General features: G+C 38.5%; 1 protein-coding gene across 1 annotated transcript in view; it reads left to right on the top strand.

The window, feature by feature from the left end:
- LOC124622243 (myrosinase 1-like) overlaps positions 1–20503 on the top strand; it is a 98996-nt gene that overhangs the window by 26316 nt on the left and 52177 nt on the right. The window contains exons 4-5 of the mRNA XM_047147898.1: positions 4558–4692; positions 9265–9387. Of these exons, the coding sequence (XP_047003854.1) occupies positions 4558–4692; positions 9265–9387 (258 nt within the window). The remainder of the gene's footprint in view (positions 1–4557; positions 4693–9264; positions 9388–20503) is intronic.

Raw genomic sequence — 20503 nt, forward strand, 5'->3', positions numbered from 1 at the left:
TGTTTATCATTTCTTGTAAGGATACGATGCTAATAGGATGTGGGATATATTTGCTTGCAAAAATTGGATGAACTACATTTCTTCAATGTTTAGTGTGATTTGTGCAAAACCATTCAGCAACTTCCACGAAAACATCATTTACTGTTTTGTCTGCTGATGATTCTTTGCTTTGCTTCATTACAGTGCTTGCAACATCGGCAAACAGGACTTATTCTGCCTCCTGATTCAAATAATATGCAAATCATTAACTTCAGCAAGAACAATAACGGACCAATAGTTGGGTCATGCGGAACTCAAATTGTATCGTCTCCTCATGTAGATGCTGTGGCTTTACTTTATATATTGCTGGGATAGCCGACGGTAACTTTCTATGTGCGGTTTCAGGAGTAAGAACTAAACCAGGAATTTGCTTAACTGCATAAAAACTTGACTTCTGCATACAATATTATGGCTGAAGCAATCAAATGCCTTCGATTAGTCACAGATATTTTATCATTTAAATAGTTTAAAATGTACCTTATGAATGCATAAATTACTGACTCACTAGAATAGACATTTTCAAATCCAAATTGTGAAGCGCTATGTATCCAATTAGTACCAAGAGAGCGAAAACCCTTGCCTTTTCAAAAAAAAAAAATTCCAGAAAATGATGTAAGGAGCGGCACTGGGCGGTAAATTTCTCAACTGTAGAGTCATCCTTTTTATACAGAGAGCTGCCAATGACATCATACGGTTTTTCCGGAAAAACGATATAAGTCAACGAAGTATTACGTACTTGACTAAGACTATTCCGTGTCATTGGACCACAACTTTTTGATGTCTTATTGGAGATACTATCCTAGCCATATGATATTTTAATTTTACAGTCATGATGATCTACCTAATTTCAGATGCAGATGTTACAATCATTTTTGTTTCAGTAGCATATATACCACAGTATAGTATATAGTAGTGTGGTCAAGTAGAGTGTTGCAAGGAGTTATAAATTCTCAGAAAAATACGATTATGGGTATACGGTGTAGGGAAATACAGATAAGGTACATGGTGGGGCTGAAGTATTTGTACAATTACGAGTATTTATTTTATAAATGCTAAAGAACTTATAAATTTGCGGTTTATGACAAACGAAAGAATAAATCACCAAATAAATTAAGAATGATATTTACCTTCAACATGTGCACCGTTTGTTGCTCGAAGAGTGTCTATCCCATATCGCTTCCACATCATACGTTTGACAACATTCCTTGTGAAACACAAGCAACATTACTTGTTATCCTTCCTTTTAATGCATCCAGATCAGGTAATTATGTAACGTAAACATTGTTCTTTAAGCACCTAAACAAAAATAAATCTCAATGCGTTACGTCTGGTTATCTTGCAGGCCAGTCAGTGGGGCCATTAAGCCCAATCTACATTTCAGCAGGTTTCATTAATACTCGTAAGATTTCTAGTATGCAATATACAGTGTGGTGGTGCACCATCTTGGTGAAGAATCACGTCAGGCAGCAAGTCTCTCTGTTGCTGTTCTGCAAATTGTTATAGCATAGTTAACTATTACTGATCTTTCGGCCAATAGAAAGTGTCAAATTACTCTGTTGTGTAAGAAATCGCACCACACAGTCCTTTAAGGAGACTCCCTAACGTGACATAAAGCAACATGTAGACTTTCCGAACCACATGTCCTTACATAGTCTTGGTTAATTTTACCTGATTTGGGGAAAGTAGCCTCATCTGAAAAACGGATTAGTTGAATGTACTCACTCTTCGTGTCGATTCGGGTCAGTATCACAGTCACGAAAGCCGCTCGACAAGTTCTATCACCGGGTTGTAACGCTTGTCTAATTTGGATCTTTTGTGCATGCGGGTGCAGTCCGTTGTGTAGAATTCCTTTCACTGTGGTCTAGGAATGTCTAAATTGTGACATGCGCGTCAAGTAGATTTGGAGGGGCTTCGTAAGAACGCCTGTTGCACCGCACCGACATTTCGTTCACTTACTGAAGGCCGGCCAATTCGCGGTAGGTCCAACACACTACCGGTCTGTTTAAGCGTCGTGTACCACGCAACAATACTCCTGCCAGATGCTTCTCTTCCGCATTTTATTCTAAAACTTCGCTGCACAGTAAATGGCAATTTTTCCTCGTGATACCACAGAATATACAGCTCCTCCTCTACGCGTGTTGCCATTTTACAACAGTAATTGTAGCGGTCTGTACACAATTTCTACCTGCAGCAAAGATATGCGAGCTAACTTTGTGAGTTATTCTTTCAATGATTTTTTATTCCAATCTATGATCACAAATGAATTCTTTAGACGATTCATTTGTGATCATAGACGGGAATGAAAAAGCATTTTATAGTGTTGGATCACTGTTTATACGCGCGATTATGTCGCAGTTGGTGAAAGTTATTCTTTCATTTGTCACAAACGACAAATTTATAAGTTTTATAGTTTTTGTAAAATAAATATTGTTAACTGTAGAAAGACTTACCCTGCACAGTTTGTGGAACAAATGAAAGGAAGAAATTAGAGTAGAAGATGAACAACGAAATATTCGGATTAAAGATGGTGCATATAATGGTGCAGTCATTATTTTCTACTGTCCAATCTTCACACTGTAGAAGCCATGATAATAATGAGGGAAAGTAGGGTTCGGCTCAGGCTGAATGGATAGAAATGTTAAGGTTTGCTGGTAATATTGCTATCAGTAAAAGTGAGGAAGCATTACAGGGCCTGTAAAATGGAATTAGCAGCCTAAGGACCGCCCAACGCTGGTTGAGAACAAACCTAATAAAGACGAAATTAATGAGACGTAAAGGAAATGAAATTTACGATAAATTTAATATCAGAACTGGGGACCATGAGGTACACAGAGTTAAGGAATTCTGCAAAGTAACAGGTGACTCACGGAACAAGGAGGACATAAAAACCAACTATCTAAGAAAATCAATAGAATCAAATACATCCCTTAATTGTAGGAAAATATATTGAGAGTATACACTTGGAACACAGCACTGAATGGAACGTGAGCCACCGACTGTGGAAAAATCGAGAAGGAAGAAAATGGAACCGTTTGAGAAGTGGTGCTACAGGAAGATGTTGAAAATTAATTGAGCTAATAAAATTAGGACTACGGAAATTCTCTGCGGAATCGGAGAGGGAAGCAGGATGTGGAGAACACCGCCAAGAAGAAGAGACAGCATAATACACGTGTTAAGATATCAGGGAACAATTTCAGTAGTACTGGAGCGTGGTTTACCAGGTAAGATACGCACAGGAGCACATAGAATACACTTACCAAACGATCGAGCGAAAATAATACATTTAACAAACAATCGAGGGCAAAGAAGAAAGAAATGAAGGCAAAGAGAGTCGCTCTCATTGAAATTAGGATAAGATTGGTTGGTTGGTTTGGGGAAAGAGACCAGACAGCGAGGTCATCGGTCTCATCGGATTAGGGAAGGACGGGGAAGGAAGTCGGCCGTGCCCTTTGAAAGGAACCATCCCGGCATTTGCCTGGAGCGATTTAGGGAAATCACGGAAAACCTAAATCAGGGTGGCCGGACGCGGGATTGAACCGTCGTCCTCCCGAATGCGAGTCCAGTGTCTAACCACTGCGCCACCTCGCTCGGTTTAGGATAAGACTTTTATACAATAGTCTGAAGACATTTTTTCCTTGGCCACTGCATAACTATGTTCACTGTCTGTCTGTTTATCTTTTAAATGCACACATGATGTTTGTACACATTCTTCTACAGAGAGAAGGGAGTTAATAAAAAAGTATGATTTCAGCCGTGGTTAAAGTTAATTCCATTATCTATTAAATTTTTTAATTACTGTATAGATGGATGAAGATTTTTATGAGTCCTTTCCACGCCACACTGAGGGTTGGCTACGACGTTTCACAATTTCGATATGCCTCATGACGTTTCTCATCTACTACTAACAGAAACTCACTTTTGCTTCAATGATAGTAAAAATCTAACGAAGCATTTCTAGCAAAGTCATACAAATGTTTCGTCTGGGAAGTTCTGTGAATCAAGACAGAATATCAGTTTGACGAAAATTGAATATCTGTTAGTTATTGTACAGAACAAGATATCGTAATTTGTGAAAATTAAATTCCGTAAAACTTGAACTGAGAGATATCTGACGGTATAGGCGAAGATAAATGTTTGTGAGACTGATCTTCAAGGACTTGGCTTCTATAAATGAGCCGAAAATTTATGAGGATGGACTGCATTATGGAAGACAGGCAGCTGACGATAGATATACTGCACAAATTGTCAAATGACATTACCAAAGAATAGTAACACGCTGAGAACAGGAGGTAAATAGAGCTACTGATGTTTTGCAACCTTCAAACAAGGAAAATTTATTCACTTTGGAAAGTGGAGCAGTTTGAATGCAGAATTCCTGACGATTGTAGGTTAATGACTAATATATATGGTTGTCATCGTCTCTGGATCATTTCTTAATGGACACATTTATTGAGTGCCTTACCCACATTTTACTGCTGATCGACTTCCCTATCATTACTCTTTGGTATTTCCTTACAGGCGGAAGTATACCGCTTCTCCGTCTCGTGGTCGAGGATTTTGCCCACAGGAGACCTGGACGTGATCAACCAAGCTGGCATCGATTACTATAACAATGTCATCAATCTACTCCTCGAGAACGGCATCGAACCAATGGTGAGATCCACTGTTTTACTTTCCAGAAATATGGCGTGTAGTTCTTAAACAGCCTAGATTGTAGTGTTGCGTGAGCTCTTTTCACCTGGACTCAATGAACTGTGAAAACAAAAATATTGCACAATATTTGTTGGCAGTCAGAAGGTGTGCAACACGTCATGTCAACGGATAGATAATTAGAATCAGTTTCGATTCTAGTATTAGGTGAGAATATTAAAGTAAGAATTTCAATATACTCTGTCGAAGCGTGTACTATACAGCGCTTATCGTGATGCTTAAATATGGAGATGACACGTTGAACCCACGTTGACAAGGACTGATAACCAACGAGGAACAAAACTAAACGAAGTTTTAGAATTATTGAAGAAACTATTCTAAGCATAGACCTTCAATCGTTTACGCATGCAAAGGAAAACGTAGATCTCTACAATATAACGTTCGGTTCATTTCCTCCCTGATGAGTGTTGCCTTATCTGTTAGCAAGTGAGGCTACCAAATCAATTAATTAAATCTGTCCCTAAATATCTCCCTTTATTTGCTCAATGACAAAATTGAACGGATGAAACGATAGTAGTTTTTGTATAAAGTAACAACAACACATTAAGTGATATGTGATTCATGTAAAACCTTAAAACCCTTTTTTATTGCAATTCATTGGTACTAGGCCAATAACATGTGTATAAAATAGTAATAATTACTTTTTTGTAGCCGACAGCTTCTGAGTATCTAGGAAGACATTGCACTACTGGTCATAATCGATTTCGTCCAAATTTTTAGTTCATGCAGGGCATGCCCAGAAATAAACGTGACACAGGTGGGTGCTCCAGATGGTCAAGCCTTTAGCAAACAAAAGCAGTTCTGGTGCGAGTCGGGTGAGCCATGAATCATTATTATTATTATCGTATGCATCAATTACAGTGATACACATTTAGCAAAACAAAGAAATATATATAAAAATGAACATGTGAAATTATATATAACACACAAGTTTTAAAACGGCTCAGACTGAAGTTGGATGTTGAAGGACTCTATCATGCGGAGTGCCTTGTGGGATGCTTGATGGAGCTTCTCAGTGACATCAGAGAGGCGTCTGATTGGACAGTCATTCACAATGTGGCTCATTGTGTGGGTGTCACCAGATTCATACACACTGTCACTTGAAAAGCCCCACTTGTGCATGTTGTATTCGCACCTATCCTCTTCAGACCGATATCTGTTTAACTGTGCCCACACCTCCCTTGGTTGGTGGAAACCTGGAACTGGAACTACTGGATTGTCTACAAATTCATGGTTTCGGTTTCTTGTAGCTTGCCACTCACGTTTCCACTCTGCGTCCTGGTCGAATCCTATGGATATCATTTGGACTCTCATTTCATATGCTGGTGTTCTTGATTTGAGGCGTTTCCTGGGCAGTGATAGCAAATCGTCATGAAGAGGGATCGAATTGTTTTCAGAAACTTGCTGACAGAGGTTGTAAAGAACAGCCTTTCGACGGAGTTCTGGTGGACTGATGTTTGAAAGCACTGGTAGCCAGCAAGTAGGTGTAGACCGGACTGTACCACTAATTACTCTCATAACTGAGTTCAGTTGAACATCTGCTTTCACTACGTGGGCGCTTCGGAGCCAAACTGGTGGGTGCACAGTATTCTGCTGCAGAGTATATCAGTGCAAGGGATGCTCCTCGGAGGACTGATGTGGTTGCTCCCCATGTACTGCCTGCCAGCTTTCTCACAAGGTTCACTCGTGTTTGTATCTTCTTGGCAAAGTTGGAAAGGTGTTTTGTATATGTTAAAGTTCTGTCCAGAGCGACTCCCAGGTATTTTGGGCTTTCGTTATATCTGACTGCACCAAGTGGGCCGAACTGTGGACAGATCTTTGCTGATGAAAGGTGATTACAGAGATGGAACAAGCTTACCTCGGTTTTAGAAACCTTTGGTCTCAGTCGCCATGTCTCAAAGTACTCGTAAAGTTTAGTAAGTCTGTTAGTTAGGTGTTCTTCACATTCAGAAAGGTCTTCACTCTGATATGAAATTGCCAGGTCATCTGCATATTGAAATTTTCCGCAGGTCAAATTCGGCAGGTAAGCTGTGTAGAGCGTCTGGAGCAGCGGAAAGGATATAGAACGGTAATACGAGAGTCTTGGGTTGGATCCCGTACGCAGAAACTTTTTGATCTTTTCTGTTTTCAATTCATACGATACTTGCACTGAAAACAAGGGGAATAATGCTCAGTATATTGTATTTATTAATATATTCACAAAAGGCGTGGAATGAAGAGGCAAAAGAAAAACTGGCATTGAAAATAATTCCCAAGAACGGATTATACCACAGGCTGGATCCAATAAAAATAGCACGGAGAACACAATTCCAGGGTACAAAGGAACATAGTAGAGGACAGGAAATACAGTACTAACCTGACTGTAGAATATATGAAAGTGACCACCATTCGTTTCTTGGCACTTTTGAACCCTTGTCAGCAGGTTTATGAAGGCGGACCATAGATGGACTGATGGAAATGCTGCAGTGTCCTCGAAAATGGTCTGCTGCAGTTCTTGAAGACTACGCCTGCGGTTGCGTCACACCAAACTAGAGAGATTCCAACAAAAAGTAGTCGCCCACTGACAGATCAGGTGACCTGCGCGGCCATCCAGGGCCGCGGCAAGACCGACCTCTGCTAACAACTCGGTCAGGCGTGAAGCTTGTGTAAATGTGCTCCAAGACTCGACCGGCTGTATGGGCAATTGCTCCGTCCTGTTGGAAGTATCTTTGGATCTCCGTCAATGCTGCCTCAAATGGTTTCAAAATGTTGGAACTCGTCCGGGTAATGTTTATTTGCCCCACTCTCTCTTAGCGTCACGAAAACTCGGCAAATAACTTTTCTAGAGGGGATTATAATTAAAGCCTACAGGACATGCGTTAGTCGTATTTTTTCAGTCAACAGTCCTCCACAGCTGCATGCGAACAATAAGTTCCTCTGTTATGCGTAAATCGTCAACAGTAAACAGTAGAAGAATCTAATTTTATACACCAAGTTCTCGCCCTATAACCGCTTCATAGCAATTTATTTGCTGTTCCAAATTTGTTTTTGTCTGTCTCTTTTCGACGCATTTTATGAAAATATTAATGAAACAATACACCGAAAATTATGTCGGTTCCTTCCAATAAAAGTAACAGAAAAATAGAAAATAAACCAAACTAAATAAAAAAAGTTTGCCGTGATCTTCCACTGCTCCAATCGCTGCCCCGAAATTACGTCAGCATAATTGGCTCATCTCTAACCCGATCCGAGCCATAAAAGCTTTTTTTCTAAACTTTTTCCCTACTGAAGCTCGCATTTGAGTCACTTTCGTTTTTGTCCAAGCCATACGTACGCTAGAAAACTGAACGAAATAGGTGATGATAAGTATACGTGGCCACCTCGTAAGACTCTTCCTGTACGCAAAAAGATACTTTCTTTTTGAGGTTTTTCGACGCCGCTGACGAGTATGATGTTTTTTCATCAATAAAATATTTAAAACTAATCTCCTATTTCTCTGCGTGAAGGATACAAAAGGCATTTGTAAGGGAATTGAGGAGATAAAAAAGCAAGGAAGAAGAGAATATTTCTGTAATAGGTAACAGGCATAATAATCTTAACATTGCCTCAATGATGCCGAATTTATGCCCTACAGTACTCTAAATATTGCAAAATCTGTGTAATAGATTGAATGTCATAAAATATCTGTCAAAAAATTTCGCTGTAGAATAGTGCTTCATCTAAAAAAAAAAATGCTCAGAATACGACAAAATACAATGGTTTCGGAGATTCTCTGCACCTAGTATTAACAAAGAACTACCTATCCCGTTAATTATAAACACGTGTGTGTACAGTTTCATAAAGTAAATGCTGCGTGTTACGAAATTGTATTTTACGTTAATTTCTCTAATTCACAATTGTGTTTATAGCATTGAATGGAATTAACAACAGCTGCACTGTACAGACTCTGAAGAGTATTCATCTGAAATAGTAACTGGTTACAAAAATAACACGATTAATTCTCGCGTAAGCTAATGCGGTTGTTCGATGTCTTGCTTTAGTATAATATAGGTGCTGGTTCTGATGATTAACCGGGTTAAACTATTGGCCATTCATTACGACCATGACTATTGTGAACAAAAGAGTATTCTCCAAAATAGATCGCTTACTCCATTGACATACTGAAAAATTTAACTGAATTTATATTTTCCGAATGGGAGAGTGCTGCAATTAGCGAGAGAAGAGGAAGCTGTCAGCGCAAATGCAGTAATATTAACGATTGGAAATCCATTGTGATAAAACGATAATAACGCCTATGAAACAATAATACCGCCTGTGTATAATGATATAGTGCTGAGAGTCCCCTAGTTCGATAAGCAACAGCCTGTTACAAGAGGTTAGAGAAATAAACTTAGCACTAGACATATATTGAACCAGAGAGGAAATAACTATTTATTTACAGGAGCACAGAATTTTATGGCATTCTCGTTTCTTGGTATTACCATGAACGGTTGTAAGATGCTGCACTTGTATCCTGAACCCTACCTCTGCGTGCAGGTGACAATGTACCACTGGGACCTACCGCAGGCTTTGCAGTACATCGGTGGCTGGCCAAACCCGCTGATTGCAGACTATTTCGTCGAATATGCCAGGATACTTTTCGAGAATTTTGGTGACAGGGTGAGTATTAGTTCCACAAATTCACACTGTATTACCATTACAAAGCTTAAGAATGAAGAGAGGTATACTGCATTACCGTCTGCATGTATCAAGTACTTCCTAGTCTGTTGACTACTATAAATAGAAAATGAAACACATAAGAGGCTACAAAGATAACTATCCTATAATCTACACATATTTGATCTGTTATTACGAATCACTATTGTCCTCGATAGAGAAAAATTTCCGCACGTGGCCTTCACAGCCTGATTCCTTCTTGCTTGTAAAATAATTTTGGATTTTGATATTTTCAGTACAGAATGGACGTTAAAGACCGACTTACTGCAACACTGTAATCACTCCTACAATAAGTACCTTCATGCAATGTGGTTCAATACACATAAATAACGTATACCTAGGAGAATTTAATGCTGGAGGAAAAGCCACGTGTGTATGAAAAGAGAGATGCGTAGAATGAGTTTTATTTACATTAAAGTAATTGCTGGAAAGCAAGAAGGAGCGACGAGCGTCATAAAACAAAGCGAATCTCTCAATAAGGGGTGAAATGCGTAGTAAAATAGAGTGAATCTTTCTTAAAAGTACAATAACAGAGAGTACTGTGTTCTTATTTCTCTAATAGTTTTAAGTAATTGCGCGTGTTTTTGACACATTTTATGAAACTGCAGTATAGCGATTTATAAGACATATGCCTCTGAACTGAAACTAAAATTAGCAAATACATGTATGATTGTTTCTGTATCGAACGCCCTAACTTAAGGAATCAAACATAACACTCTTCTCAATAACATAAGTGGTCAACGCTGCTGTACTGTACTGAGTGAAGATACTTATTGCGCATGTAATTGGAAATTATCGCTGTTTTTTTTCATTTTATGGTGAACATAAGAACAGGAAGAAGTTTGGTTAAGGGCGTTTCTGTATGTCTAGAACGCAGGTAAATCATGCTGTGACGTCAGAGTGATCAGATCTTCCTTCGTTCTGTAAAGCAAACGCTATTAACTCTCAATGTAAATGGAAACTAGATTCAATATGTAGGTAGTAACAAAGACGAATTTTTACAGAACGGGGTGCATGATCTGAGACTGGTATATAGTGATCAATTTATATTCAAAAAGCCGAAAGCAGTTCCGTGTAAGGAGAAGACATCAAATGAAAAGAACAGTACAACACTACTGACACCATGTGATTGCTTAGGACTGCAGCCGTGATTAGGGGCCACTTTACAGTTGCTGAAGTCAACAATAATATCGAGAATGTACGAGTTCTTACTGCGGAGGTCGTTTTATCAATCAGTAATTGGAATGGAACACGATTCAAAGACCATTACTCGCATACAGCTGCATTAAACAATTTCGCGTCTTCTTTCTGTAGGCTCAGCTTGAAAAAAGCGTGGTAGTATAGTTGACAGAAAGGTACCAACAGTGATAAGGTTGGTGGTATCGGTCGTGACTCCGACGGAGCATTTCAAAAACTAAGAGCAACGGACTGGTAACAGCAATTATGTTTTCACATTGTAATGCCTCACGTGTTTCTTTAGCAATATTTTGTGCTCTCTCATATCCATGGGGTTAGAATCACATCTAAATGTGAGATTAGCAGCCAGAGAAAATTCTGTCTTCTAAATTTATGAGAGCTTTATCTTTGAAAACACTCCAGAATTTAATGACAACTGTGGAAGATCATACTCCTTGAGAAAAGTGCAGAAGACAGATAAAATCAGGAGAGACATGTCCAAGTGGAGCACGACTCGTCATGGGTTCGTTTAATAAGCAGGAAAGCCTTAGGCACATTTTCGTCCAACTACTTTTCAGAGGCTACGAGCGAGAAAGTGGGTTACAGTATGTGGTTAACTGTATTTTTCTAGAGGAGTGGATGGGAAGACGAAATGTGAGTTTCTGAATAGTCTACTGTCGCAAGTGACTGTCTGCCCAACATTTAATCAATGTTCAACAGAAGCATAGAGAGTAAGGCCAAAGCATTGCCAGTGAAAGAACTAAATACTTAGTCCACATCTTTCAATCGCCGTTGCTATCGCAACACGTATTACATTTTTCAGATCATAGTCAGCATCATCTGCACAATTCAAAAAAACCTTTGATCACAAAACTTTTCCTTCATTTTATGGCCGGTAATCATCATTAGAATTGTATAGAGAGTGCGGAAAAGAATATGCAGGTTAGTGGAAGAAATTACAGCAGCTAATATAGTTATTAGGACGAGTAGCCTCGGACTTACTCCTACGACTGTGAAAGTAGTAAAACATTACCTATGTAATGAAACATACTGGCAAAAGTGTTATGACACCTACACTACAAAAATTAAAAGAACCCTCATCGCTAATAAAGGATGCACTACTTTCTGAATATGTAACAATTACTACATTAGGTAAAATTTTTTCGGGAAATGGCAGTCTTGAGGTAGCCTACTAAAAACTTCATTCTGACTTATGGAAAACCACAGCTCTGTAGTTCCACCTCGAAACAATGAGAGGAAGCCACATAAAATTACGAACACAAGTATCCCCGAGCCTATGCCTCAAGTGAAAGTTCGTAAGAATAGCAACCCCATTTCACCTAAAACGAATATTTGCTTTGATCTATAGTCGCACTTCAATTTGGTTTTCTGGCCATGCCCCAGCGTGCAATTGTCAACCTCACTTGCCCAAGAAGGTGTGTTACATATGTAGGGCATTTTTATGATACACCCACTTAGGGAAGTGAGACTGACGACTGCGCCCGAGGTATGGTCTGATGACTTTACATAGTACCGAAACCGTTTTCCAGTAGCCAAATAAGAGAGCGACTGTAGGGTAGAGCAAGTATTTTTTCTGGTTGAGTTGGTCGTTGTTCCAATCTACAGTGTGTCAGAAATATGTAGCATGCTATTCATTGGACTAACTGTCACCTAAAAGACATGCCCTTGATATGAACTCTATAAGATACTAAATGGAAAATTAAAAGCAGCGTACTAGTTTCATATTTCGGAGTTAGGAATATCCGTAAACTGACTAAATTCATTAATAACATAACTGTTCTTGATGGTGCAGCGTTAGCGTCACTTAATAACACTAAACTTTGTACTAAGTCCCTATTATAAAGCGTAATTTACTGACTCACAAGAAAATTAGTAAAGTGAAAACCATTGCATTTGTTGTTTTCCAGAAATTCTTCACATTTATTCACAAAATAAATTTCAGATGAGAATGTCTTGCAATGGGCAATAGCATAGTTCAAAAACTGGTAGATATTTTTGTTCGTGAAACAGAAATAATTACTTTTAGTAAAATAAAAGACTTGAAAGATCAGACGAATTACTACAAAATCTATATAGCTAATATCTTAGTAATGCTAAAAAGCAATGTAACCGGCACTGATGCCTTTGCACAACGACTCTGTATCAGTGCACCCCAAAAGTAATTTTTCTACCGAAATGTCCGCCCTGATAGCTGAGTGGTCAGCGTGACGGATTGCCGTCTTACGGGCCCCGGTTCAATTCCCGGCTGGGTCGGGGATTTTCTACGCCCATGGATTGGGTGTTGTGCTGTCTTCATCATCATTTCGTCCCCAACGGAGCGCAGGTCGCTAAGTCACCCGGACCTCCCCCGCAAAGGGCCTCGCGGCCAATGACGCCAAACGCTCATTTCCGTTTCCACTACCGAAATGGAGAAAAATTATTCTGTTAACGTACCTCCATTTGACAACCCTTAAAACTGAAAATAAACGTGTAGTCGGCATTTATAATGAACTTTGGTACACCAATAATATTATTTATGCCAAATACTTTCAACTAATGCGGCGTAAAAGAGCTCTCTTCACGCCCACGATTTGCCAGAGAATACGCTCGCTACTAGGCAACCAGTAACTACATAAAGCATTTGAATATTAAACCAGATACCATTACGAAAATTATACACAGATAACTACTTCGTGTAACTGCAAAACAAGATTAGAGAAAGATAAGAAGGAACGCAGGTCAAGGCAAAAAGTAGTAAGAACTTTATCCGGGTCATATATTGTGGCAAAATGTCGCAACATACAGACAAACAATATAAGACCGCAAATGTTTAATGCTGCTTTCAGATGAATAAGACTCCGTACCCTGGGGACCAAGGATAGGAAACATTCCTACCTCCAAACTTTCAAAAGTGGGACAAAACAAATAAAACAAAATTCCAAAATTAGCTTTGCACAAAGTTTATTCCAATAACTGAGATAAAGTTTACATTGGAGGTATGGGCAGAATATGTAATATTATATCAGTGAACTTTTGTATACTAGATTAAAATTAATAATGCTATGGCCTCATATCAGAAATCATAGCACGATCCCTCTGGTCGCCATTGGCGGCAGCCTTACAACACAGCGGTATGGTGACGATATTATGCGCCTCGATTTGCTGTCCTTCATAGCAAGTCATCATGGGCTTATATTTTAACAAAATAATTTCCGCTCGTACACGGCGAGAGTTTCTACTGCTTATCTTCGTGCGTGCCAAACCATACTTTAGCCAGCAAGCTTACCGGACTTTCTCCAACTCAGAACGTTTGGAACACTATGGGCAGGGCTCTCCTATCATCTCGGGATTTTAAGGATCTATTGGGCTAATTGAACAGAATCTGGCACGACATCCCTGAGGAGGACATCCAACAACTCTCTCAATCAATGACAAAATGACGAGCTGAGTAACTGCTTGCATAAGAGCAAGAGGTGGACTAACACGTTACTGAATTTGAAACGTCCCCTTAGAACAATTATGTAAGACTTTGCTTAAACTGACACACAATTTTTTAGCGCAACGCAATCTCACTTTCAAAAATCCCTACAAAAGAATGGCCCTGACTAACATTAACCTATACCTTTCACAAATCACTTACCTCACAAAAATCTTGGTTACTCGAACTACTGCAAATCAGTGAGCGCCACTACTGCCAACTCAATAAAAGATTCAAACTACGGAAGGCACTAACTACTGATAGGCATAGTTAGAAAATGAAAGATTGTAATAGAGAACAAACAATGTATTTACCTTAATAGTCATAATATAAATAGCAATTCATGACATGCAGTCTTACAAATTTCAAAACTCCGCCATTCCTCTCCCCACATCTACCACTGCAGGCGGCTCACCTCCAACTGCACAACGTTACGCGCTGTTAACAGACAACTGCCCAACGCTACAATTGCCAACAACAATGCAAACCAGCCACAGACTGCACACAACACAGCCAGTGATTTTCATACAGCGCGCTACATGGCGTTACCAATATAAAACCTAAACAGCCTACTTACATTGCCCCCATGTTCCCCACAAAATATTTTACAAATTGTTTTGGGCACTGGCCAATACATATTTGTTAAAAATTTTTAACAATTACAATAACAAAGAAATCAAATGCATACACTTATTGATACAATGTTGGTCAAAAGCTAAAATTTTCTCACAGTCCATAAAGACAGTCCTGATCATTCCTCACAGTAAAATTGCAGTGTTTTTCTCAAAGTCTGAGCAGTAAAAGAAAATGCACACGAAAGTAGTGGATTTCCATGCAGTCTTGAAGAAGTAGTAGTGTCCTTCTAACGGAAAGACAGTGCTGACTCTTGACATGTGGGCAGCTAATGGGGCACAACAGAGCAAACCCAAAGCAAATCAATGGAAGTTGAAGAATATTGGTAGGTAGGTCATCACAGAGCAGACCCACTGTAGTCCTGGTAGAGAGTATGGTACTGGTTGGCCGCCAGAGGCGCAGACCCACTGCAGTCCTTATAGAAATAATGGTACTGGTGATTCATCAAAGGTGTAGACCCACTGTAGTCCTTTTAGAGGTGGCTAGCAGCCATCTGTTGCGACTGTGCAGGTGCACAATCACCATCGGAGAGTCTTGCGGACATTATAGCAAGTCCATAAACCACTACTTGTGCACTCACAAAGTTTTTGGAATAGTCCTTAGAAGTCTTGCAGACAATATAGCAAGTCCATAAACCACCACTTGTGCACTCACCAAGTTTTTGGAATTGTCCTTAGAACCAGCAATGCTATTAACCAGTCCCTTGCTGAATTATTAACACACATCCAAACACTAACAGTCCCAACTTCTCACATACTGTGCATTACTATGACCAACAGAAACGTGTGCAGTGAAATGTAACTTAATTTGAAGAACTGGTGTCTATACAATTATAAATTTACAACATAAGAATACAATTACAAAGGTACAAAATACATCATTAAAGAACATAACAGTACAAATAACATTTGTAGTAATACAGGCTTTACAAAAGAATAGAAATAGACATATACAACAGTGTTACAGGAATTATGACATAAGTAAATAAATAAAATAATAAGAATAGTTTTCGGAACATCAATTTCACACATGAGAATTGAAACAGAACAGAATTAATAATGTGTAAACATCTTTACAAAGAAAATGACATATTATAAATGCAAATTATATTTGAGGATAACAGTATTCCTCATCATAGTGAATGTAGCTTAGTACTAGAAAAATTCTACAACATAAATCTTATTAACTAAACACATAAAGGCAGGAAGAACACAAATACACAAGGGTACACAAACACATAGAGGGATAACTCAAAAGGAAAGGACAGGGTTTGTTTTACTGCAGTATTTTGCATGGAGATCTCCCTTCATTCATCATTATTCCCAGAAAGTCCTATCTAACCCTGCTTTCTGTATTCTATTCATCCTCTTTCAAAATCCTTTTTTGCAAAACCATTTTCTTATAGCTTCTCAATGCATTTCTTCCAATTCATCATAACTCGTTCTCTTATACAGCCTACCCCATCTTAAGCTAACTTAAATCTACTGAGCTCAGATGCTAAACTGAGGGACGAGGCAATCCAGCAGCACAAAACAATTAATACAAACAGCAATGAAAAAAATGCAGATTGGCAAAGCTAGCAGCATTAACTCTAAATTTGCAGACCAAATGCAACATTGCAACTAATATGAACCAATGTGCAGCAACAAGAAAAATAAATCAGTAGTAAAACTGGCGTAACAGAGTAATACAAAGTGAAATTTAGTAGCACTATGCCTGGCAAACAGCAGCAGCAAATGCAATAACTTACATCTAAACATGACAAAGCTCAAGCAGAAAAAATATTAGAGTAAAAATGCCCATGTTTAATACCTATGTCACATCATAACACTAGAGTGATGCATCACATTGATTTACTCTAGCAGATAAGTTACCAATCTGTTAAAAATTTATTTTTGCAATTCCTGTGAAGGGAAATGTCTATTTGTGCTCTCTTTTCTACGAAAGTACTTCCTAAAATTATTCTTTACTGGGTCTGCAGACAGAAAATAGTGATATTAGTACATCTATTAAATTTTATTTTAACCAATGCTGCTGCAGCTAGAAACTTGATATTAAACAAAATGAGCAAACTCTCAACTAGAAAGACAATAGATGTTAAATGTTTCTCATCATTTCATTAGGGATTTTAATAAATATCATAAATTGAGAGCTCCACAGTATAATCATATGTTTTCAAGTTTGAGTGTGTTGTATTTGCGATGCTTTCTACAAGGATAATGGCCTCCGTTTTTTTTCTCCACTTGTGCCTCTGAAAGGCACACACTAATGGCTTCTTTCCAGGCGATTGTCGTGCAGCTGGGTGCCCATGACTCATTACGTGAAGGTGGTCACTCAACTTTCTTACTGAAATATTTACGACACCAGTTTGCACTACAGTGACAGTCTAATATAAAAAATTTCACAGGTCGAGAATTTGCGTTGCAAATGTGTAGAATCAAAATCCTAGGAATATAACAGTGTTCAAAAAGTTTTCGTAAGCATTGTGATACATTTGTGCATTTGCACACATTTCATAACTCTTAAAGTAAGATTCTTGGTTTCCAACATCCTTTTCCACAAATCAGAGTCCCTAACCACTACTCATTATTTATATATGTATTCGTCAACACTTCTTCAATATTTCATCAAAATAAATACGTAGCATAATCAAATTCTTCATTTATGGTAGCATCATCTTATTGATCATAAACATACCTCAACAGCATAATACACATCGTCGTCGTAAAAATAACATCATAACACCTCAGTCAAATCTCAAAAACGTCGTAGCTTTCTGCAAAAATGTCAAAACCTAAAAAAAATTCTCTGCTCATTTCAGTAGTGTCATCTACCTCAAACGTACTTTAAAAACATGCTCCCTTACCAAATACATCATTCAAAGCTCTCATAGTATCACAATGGATCCGAAAAAATATGACAGTTCACAAAGTACAGACAAAACACAATTTCATAAGTGTGAAGTTACCCAACTGTGTAATTGCGTAAACATGTGTCACTGATGTAGTAAAAATAATGTTTATCTCTCAGTTAAATGATCAGATAGCCGTGTAATTTGTGTGTTGGAGAAATATGGTACCAATGTGTAAAGTTGTATAAGGAAATACCATATTAGGTAGGGCTCCTTGTGCTTGCCAAACACGTGGTACACAAAGTAAACGTGTACCCCCCTGAGGATTAATGTAATTATACCCTCAGGTGTTACAGATTACAGCAATGGAATGAAATGTATCACAGAAAACTTTCTTTGTAATTCAAAAATCTTGAAGAATAAATGGTTCAAGTACAAAATTAATCACTCAAATGCGTGTCCTGTAGCACTAAATGTGCGTCTTGCTGTAAGATAATTCTGTGGAAAGTGTCGTAGTTATTGTCCTCTGTAAGCAAAGTTCTGCTGAAGTCAATGTACTCACCTCATCATAAACAAAAGTGAAATGCTTTGCGTATGGATATCGTAGTTATTACATACCTTACCGTGATCAAGAAAGTACTATAATGTAATGTATTGTTGTGCTAGGGAAAAGGCTGTCTCATTGTAGCTATACCACAAAATTTACTACTGAAACATGCTTTACTTTCCAGAACAATACAGAAAAACTGTGCAGTTATAAAACAGATGCACTGCAAAAGCAACAATGTAAATTGTGTCACATATTAGTAGCGTCGTGATACAATCGTCTAGCTATCAAAGAAAGCAATGCTAAGTCATCTTTAATCTCACCAAATGTACTTCAAATAAAGAGTATCTTTTCAACTAAACCAAAATGTTGCAGTAAAATCTCATTGGCAGTATATGTTCTAAGTATGTAAGCCTGATAGTCGTTATGTAATCGTGCAACTAACAAGCAAGAATGTACAAATAACAACACTGTGTCATCTGTTCACTATTACAATGCATTCGTAATTTCTGTTTAAATAAGTTCTCTTGATTTTTGACTGGATATTTAACTTCAAACATTGTTGCTTGGTAACAGTTTCTTAGTCTGACAAAACATACTAGTAACGTGAAGTGAAAAATTTTAGGGCAAAGACTAAGTTAAAAAGCAGATTATCTCTCAATAAACGGTTTTACATGTGAAATGTGGTGCAGTCCTTTACTCTTCCTCCTATGGAGAGCTCCAGCTTCAACGGAATTATCATGTGGTATATGTCGGTAAAGAATGCAAAAATTTTTCTCAAGGTTAGTGTCTGTGTTATTTTTCTCTGAGCCTGCTGGCGCACGTGGCTGCCTGCGATGCGAGTCATTGTCTGCTATCTCTTTGTTGGCGCGCGTCGTTATTAGGATTTGGAGACCTAACTTCTACAAATTCACCTTGTCGAGAGGGCCCTGCTCTGTTTGAATCCCGCCAGTTCCGATGCAACTCAGGTCTGTCGTTACGATTATATTTCTGTCGTCATGTCGGTAGTTCCTGTAGTTTCTTTCTTGTCGGTTAAGTGGTGGAGAATTTCTCCCAGAATTATCACTGCACAGTGGACCGTTGCGTCTGAAGTTATTCTGTCTCCCGTGATAATAATAGTCCTGGTTGCCATATTGTCTGTTTCTATGATTGTCTCTGTCATATTCATTACTACGGAAATGCGAACTTTTTCTGTTACTATTACTCTGCCAGTGGTTGTCATATGGGTGGTGTCTGCTTTGTTCACGATTTGCGTTGTAAGAATAGCCTTGTCGTGTCCAGTTATTATTTCTGTCGTCGCAGAATTGTGACGGATGTGACCTGTAATTGTTGTGTTCCTGTTTTCGCGCCCCGCGATTGTCAGTGTCAATTTCCAATTCTTGTAACAGTCCCTGAAAAGCTTCAATGTCGTCTTTGCAACGTCCTGCCAAAATAATATGTCGTAAATGTTCAGGCAATTTGATTAAGCAAATGCGGATGAGTTCTGAGGGGCTGTATGGGTTTGAAAGATACTGATTCTTATGTAACATATCTTCGAAATATTTGACAAGACTGGAAAATTCCGATTGTTCGAAATGTTTCACCATTATGATGCTTTGTTTTACTCGGTCTGTGCTCTGATGACCAGTTGGGCGGAAAACAATGAGAGAATTGATGAAGCCATGCTTGTGGATGAATGTCGTTGCCGAAATTCTTAAATGTTTTGAATTTACGTGTAGTAATGAACAGCTTATAGTCAAAATCATCGTGTCGGTGAGTCGCACATCGCTCATTGTTACTTCGTTTCGGCGGTTCCATCTCAAAATCAAATGCGCCTTGCCAATTTTTTTGAAAATTTCCGAAGTGTGCTGTGTTATTATTATGTGGTTATTCCGTATTTCTATGTCCCTCTTCCCGTACTGGAGCGCGAGTGTCCTCTGAAATATGCAATTCTTGTATTACTTGTGCCAACTGATCTTGTACTTTCCGGATTTCTCTTTAGTACTGTGTATTGATTTGATTTTGATTTTGTTTGAATTTTCTAACTTGATCATACTCTTCAGTGTCCGTGAAGGCTACAGGTCTTGGGTCATTCAGATCATCATCTACCTTTGTAGATAAGTTAGTGAACTGATCTGAAAGTTCGGCTACTTTATCCGATAGTGAAATTATTTCCTCTCTGTGTTTTTTTGAACCAAGTTTCAGAGTGTCCATTTGTGTTGAAATCGTGTCTACTGTGTCCTTTAAGTTTTCCTGAGTTTTTGCAAGTAGCGTAACCAAATCGGTAGATGCAACTGAGTCAATTTTAGCTTGCAAGATGTCGTGATTTTCATGAACAATAGTTTGCAGTTCTTTTATGGCTGCTTCATGATTCTGTAATGCATTTTCATGACGC

Source organism: Schistocerca americana, chromosome 7, assembly GCF_021461395.2.
Source record: "Schistocerca americana isolate TAMUIC-IGC-003095 chromosome 7, iqSchAmer2.1, whole genome shotgun sequence".
NCBI classification, from domain to species: Eukaryota; Metazoa; Arthropoda; class Insecta; order Orthoptera; family Acrididae; genus Schistocerca; species Schistocerca americana.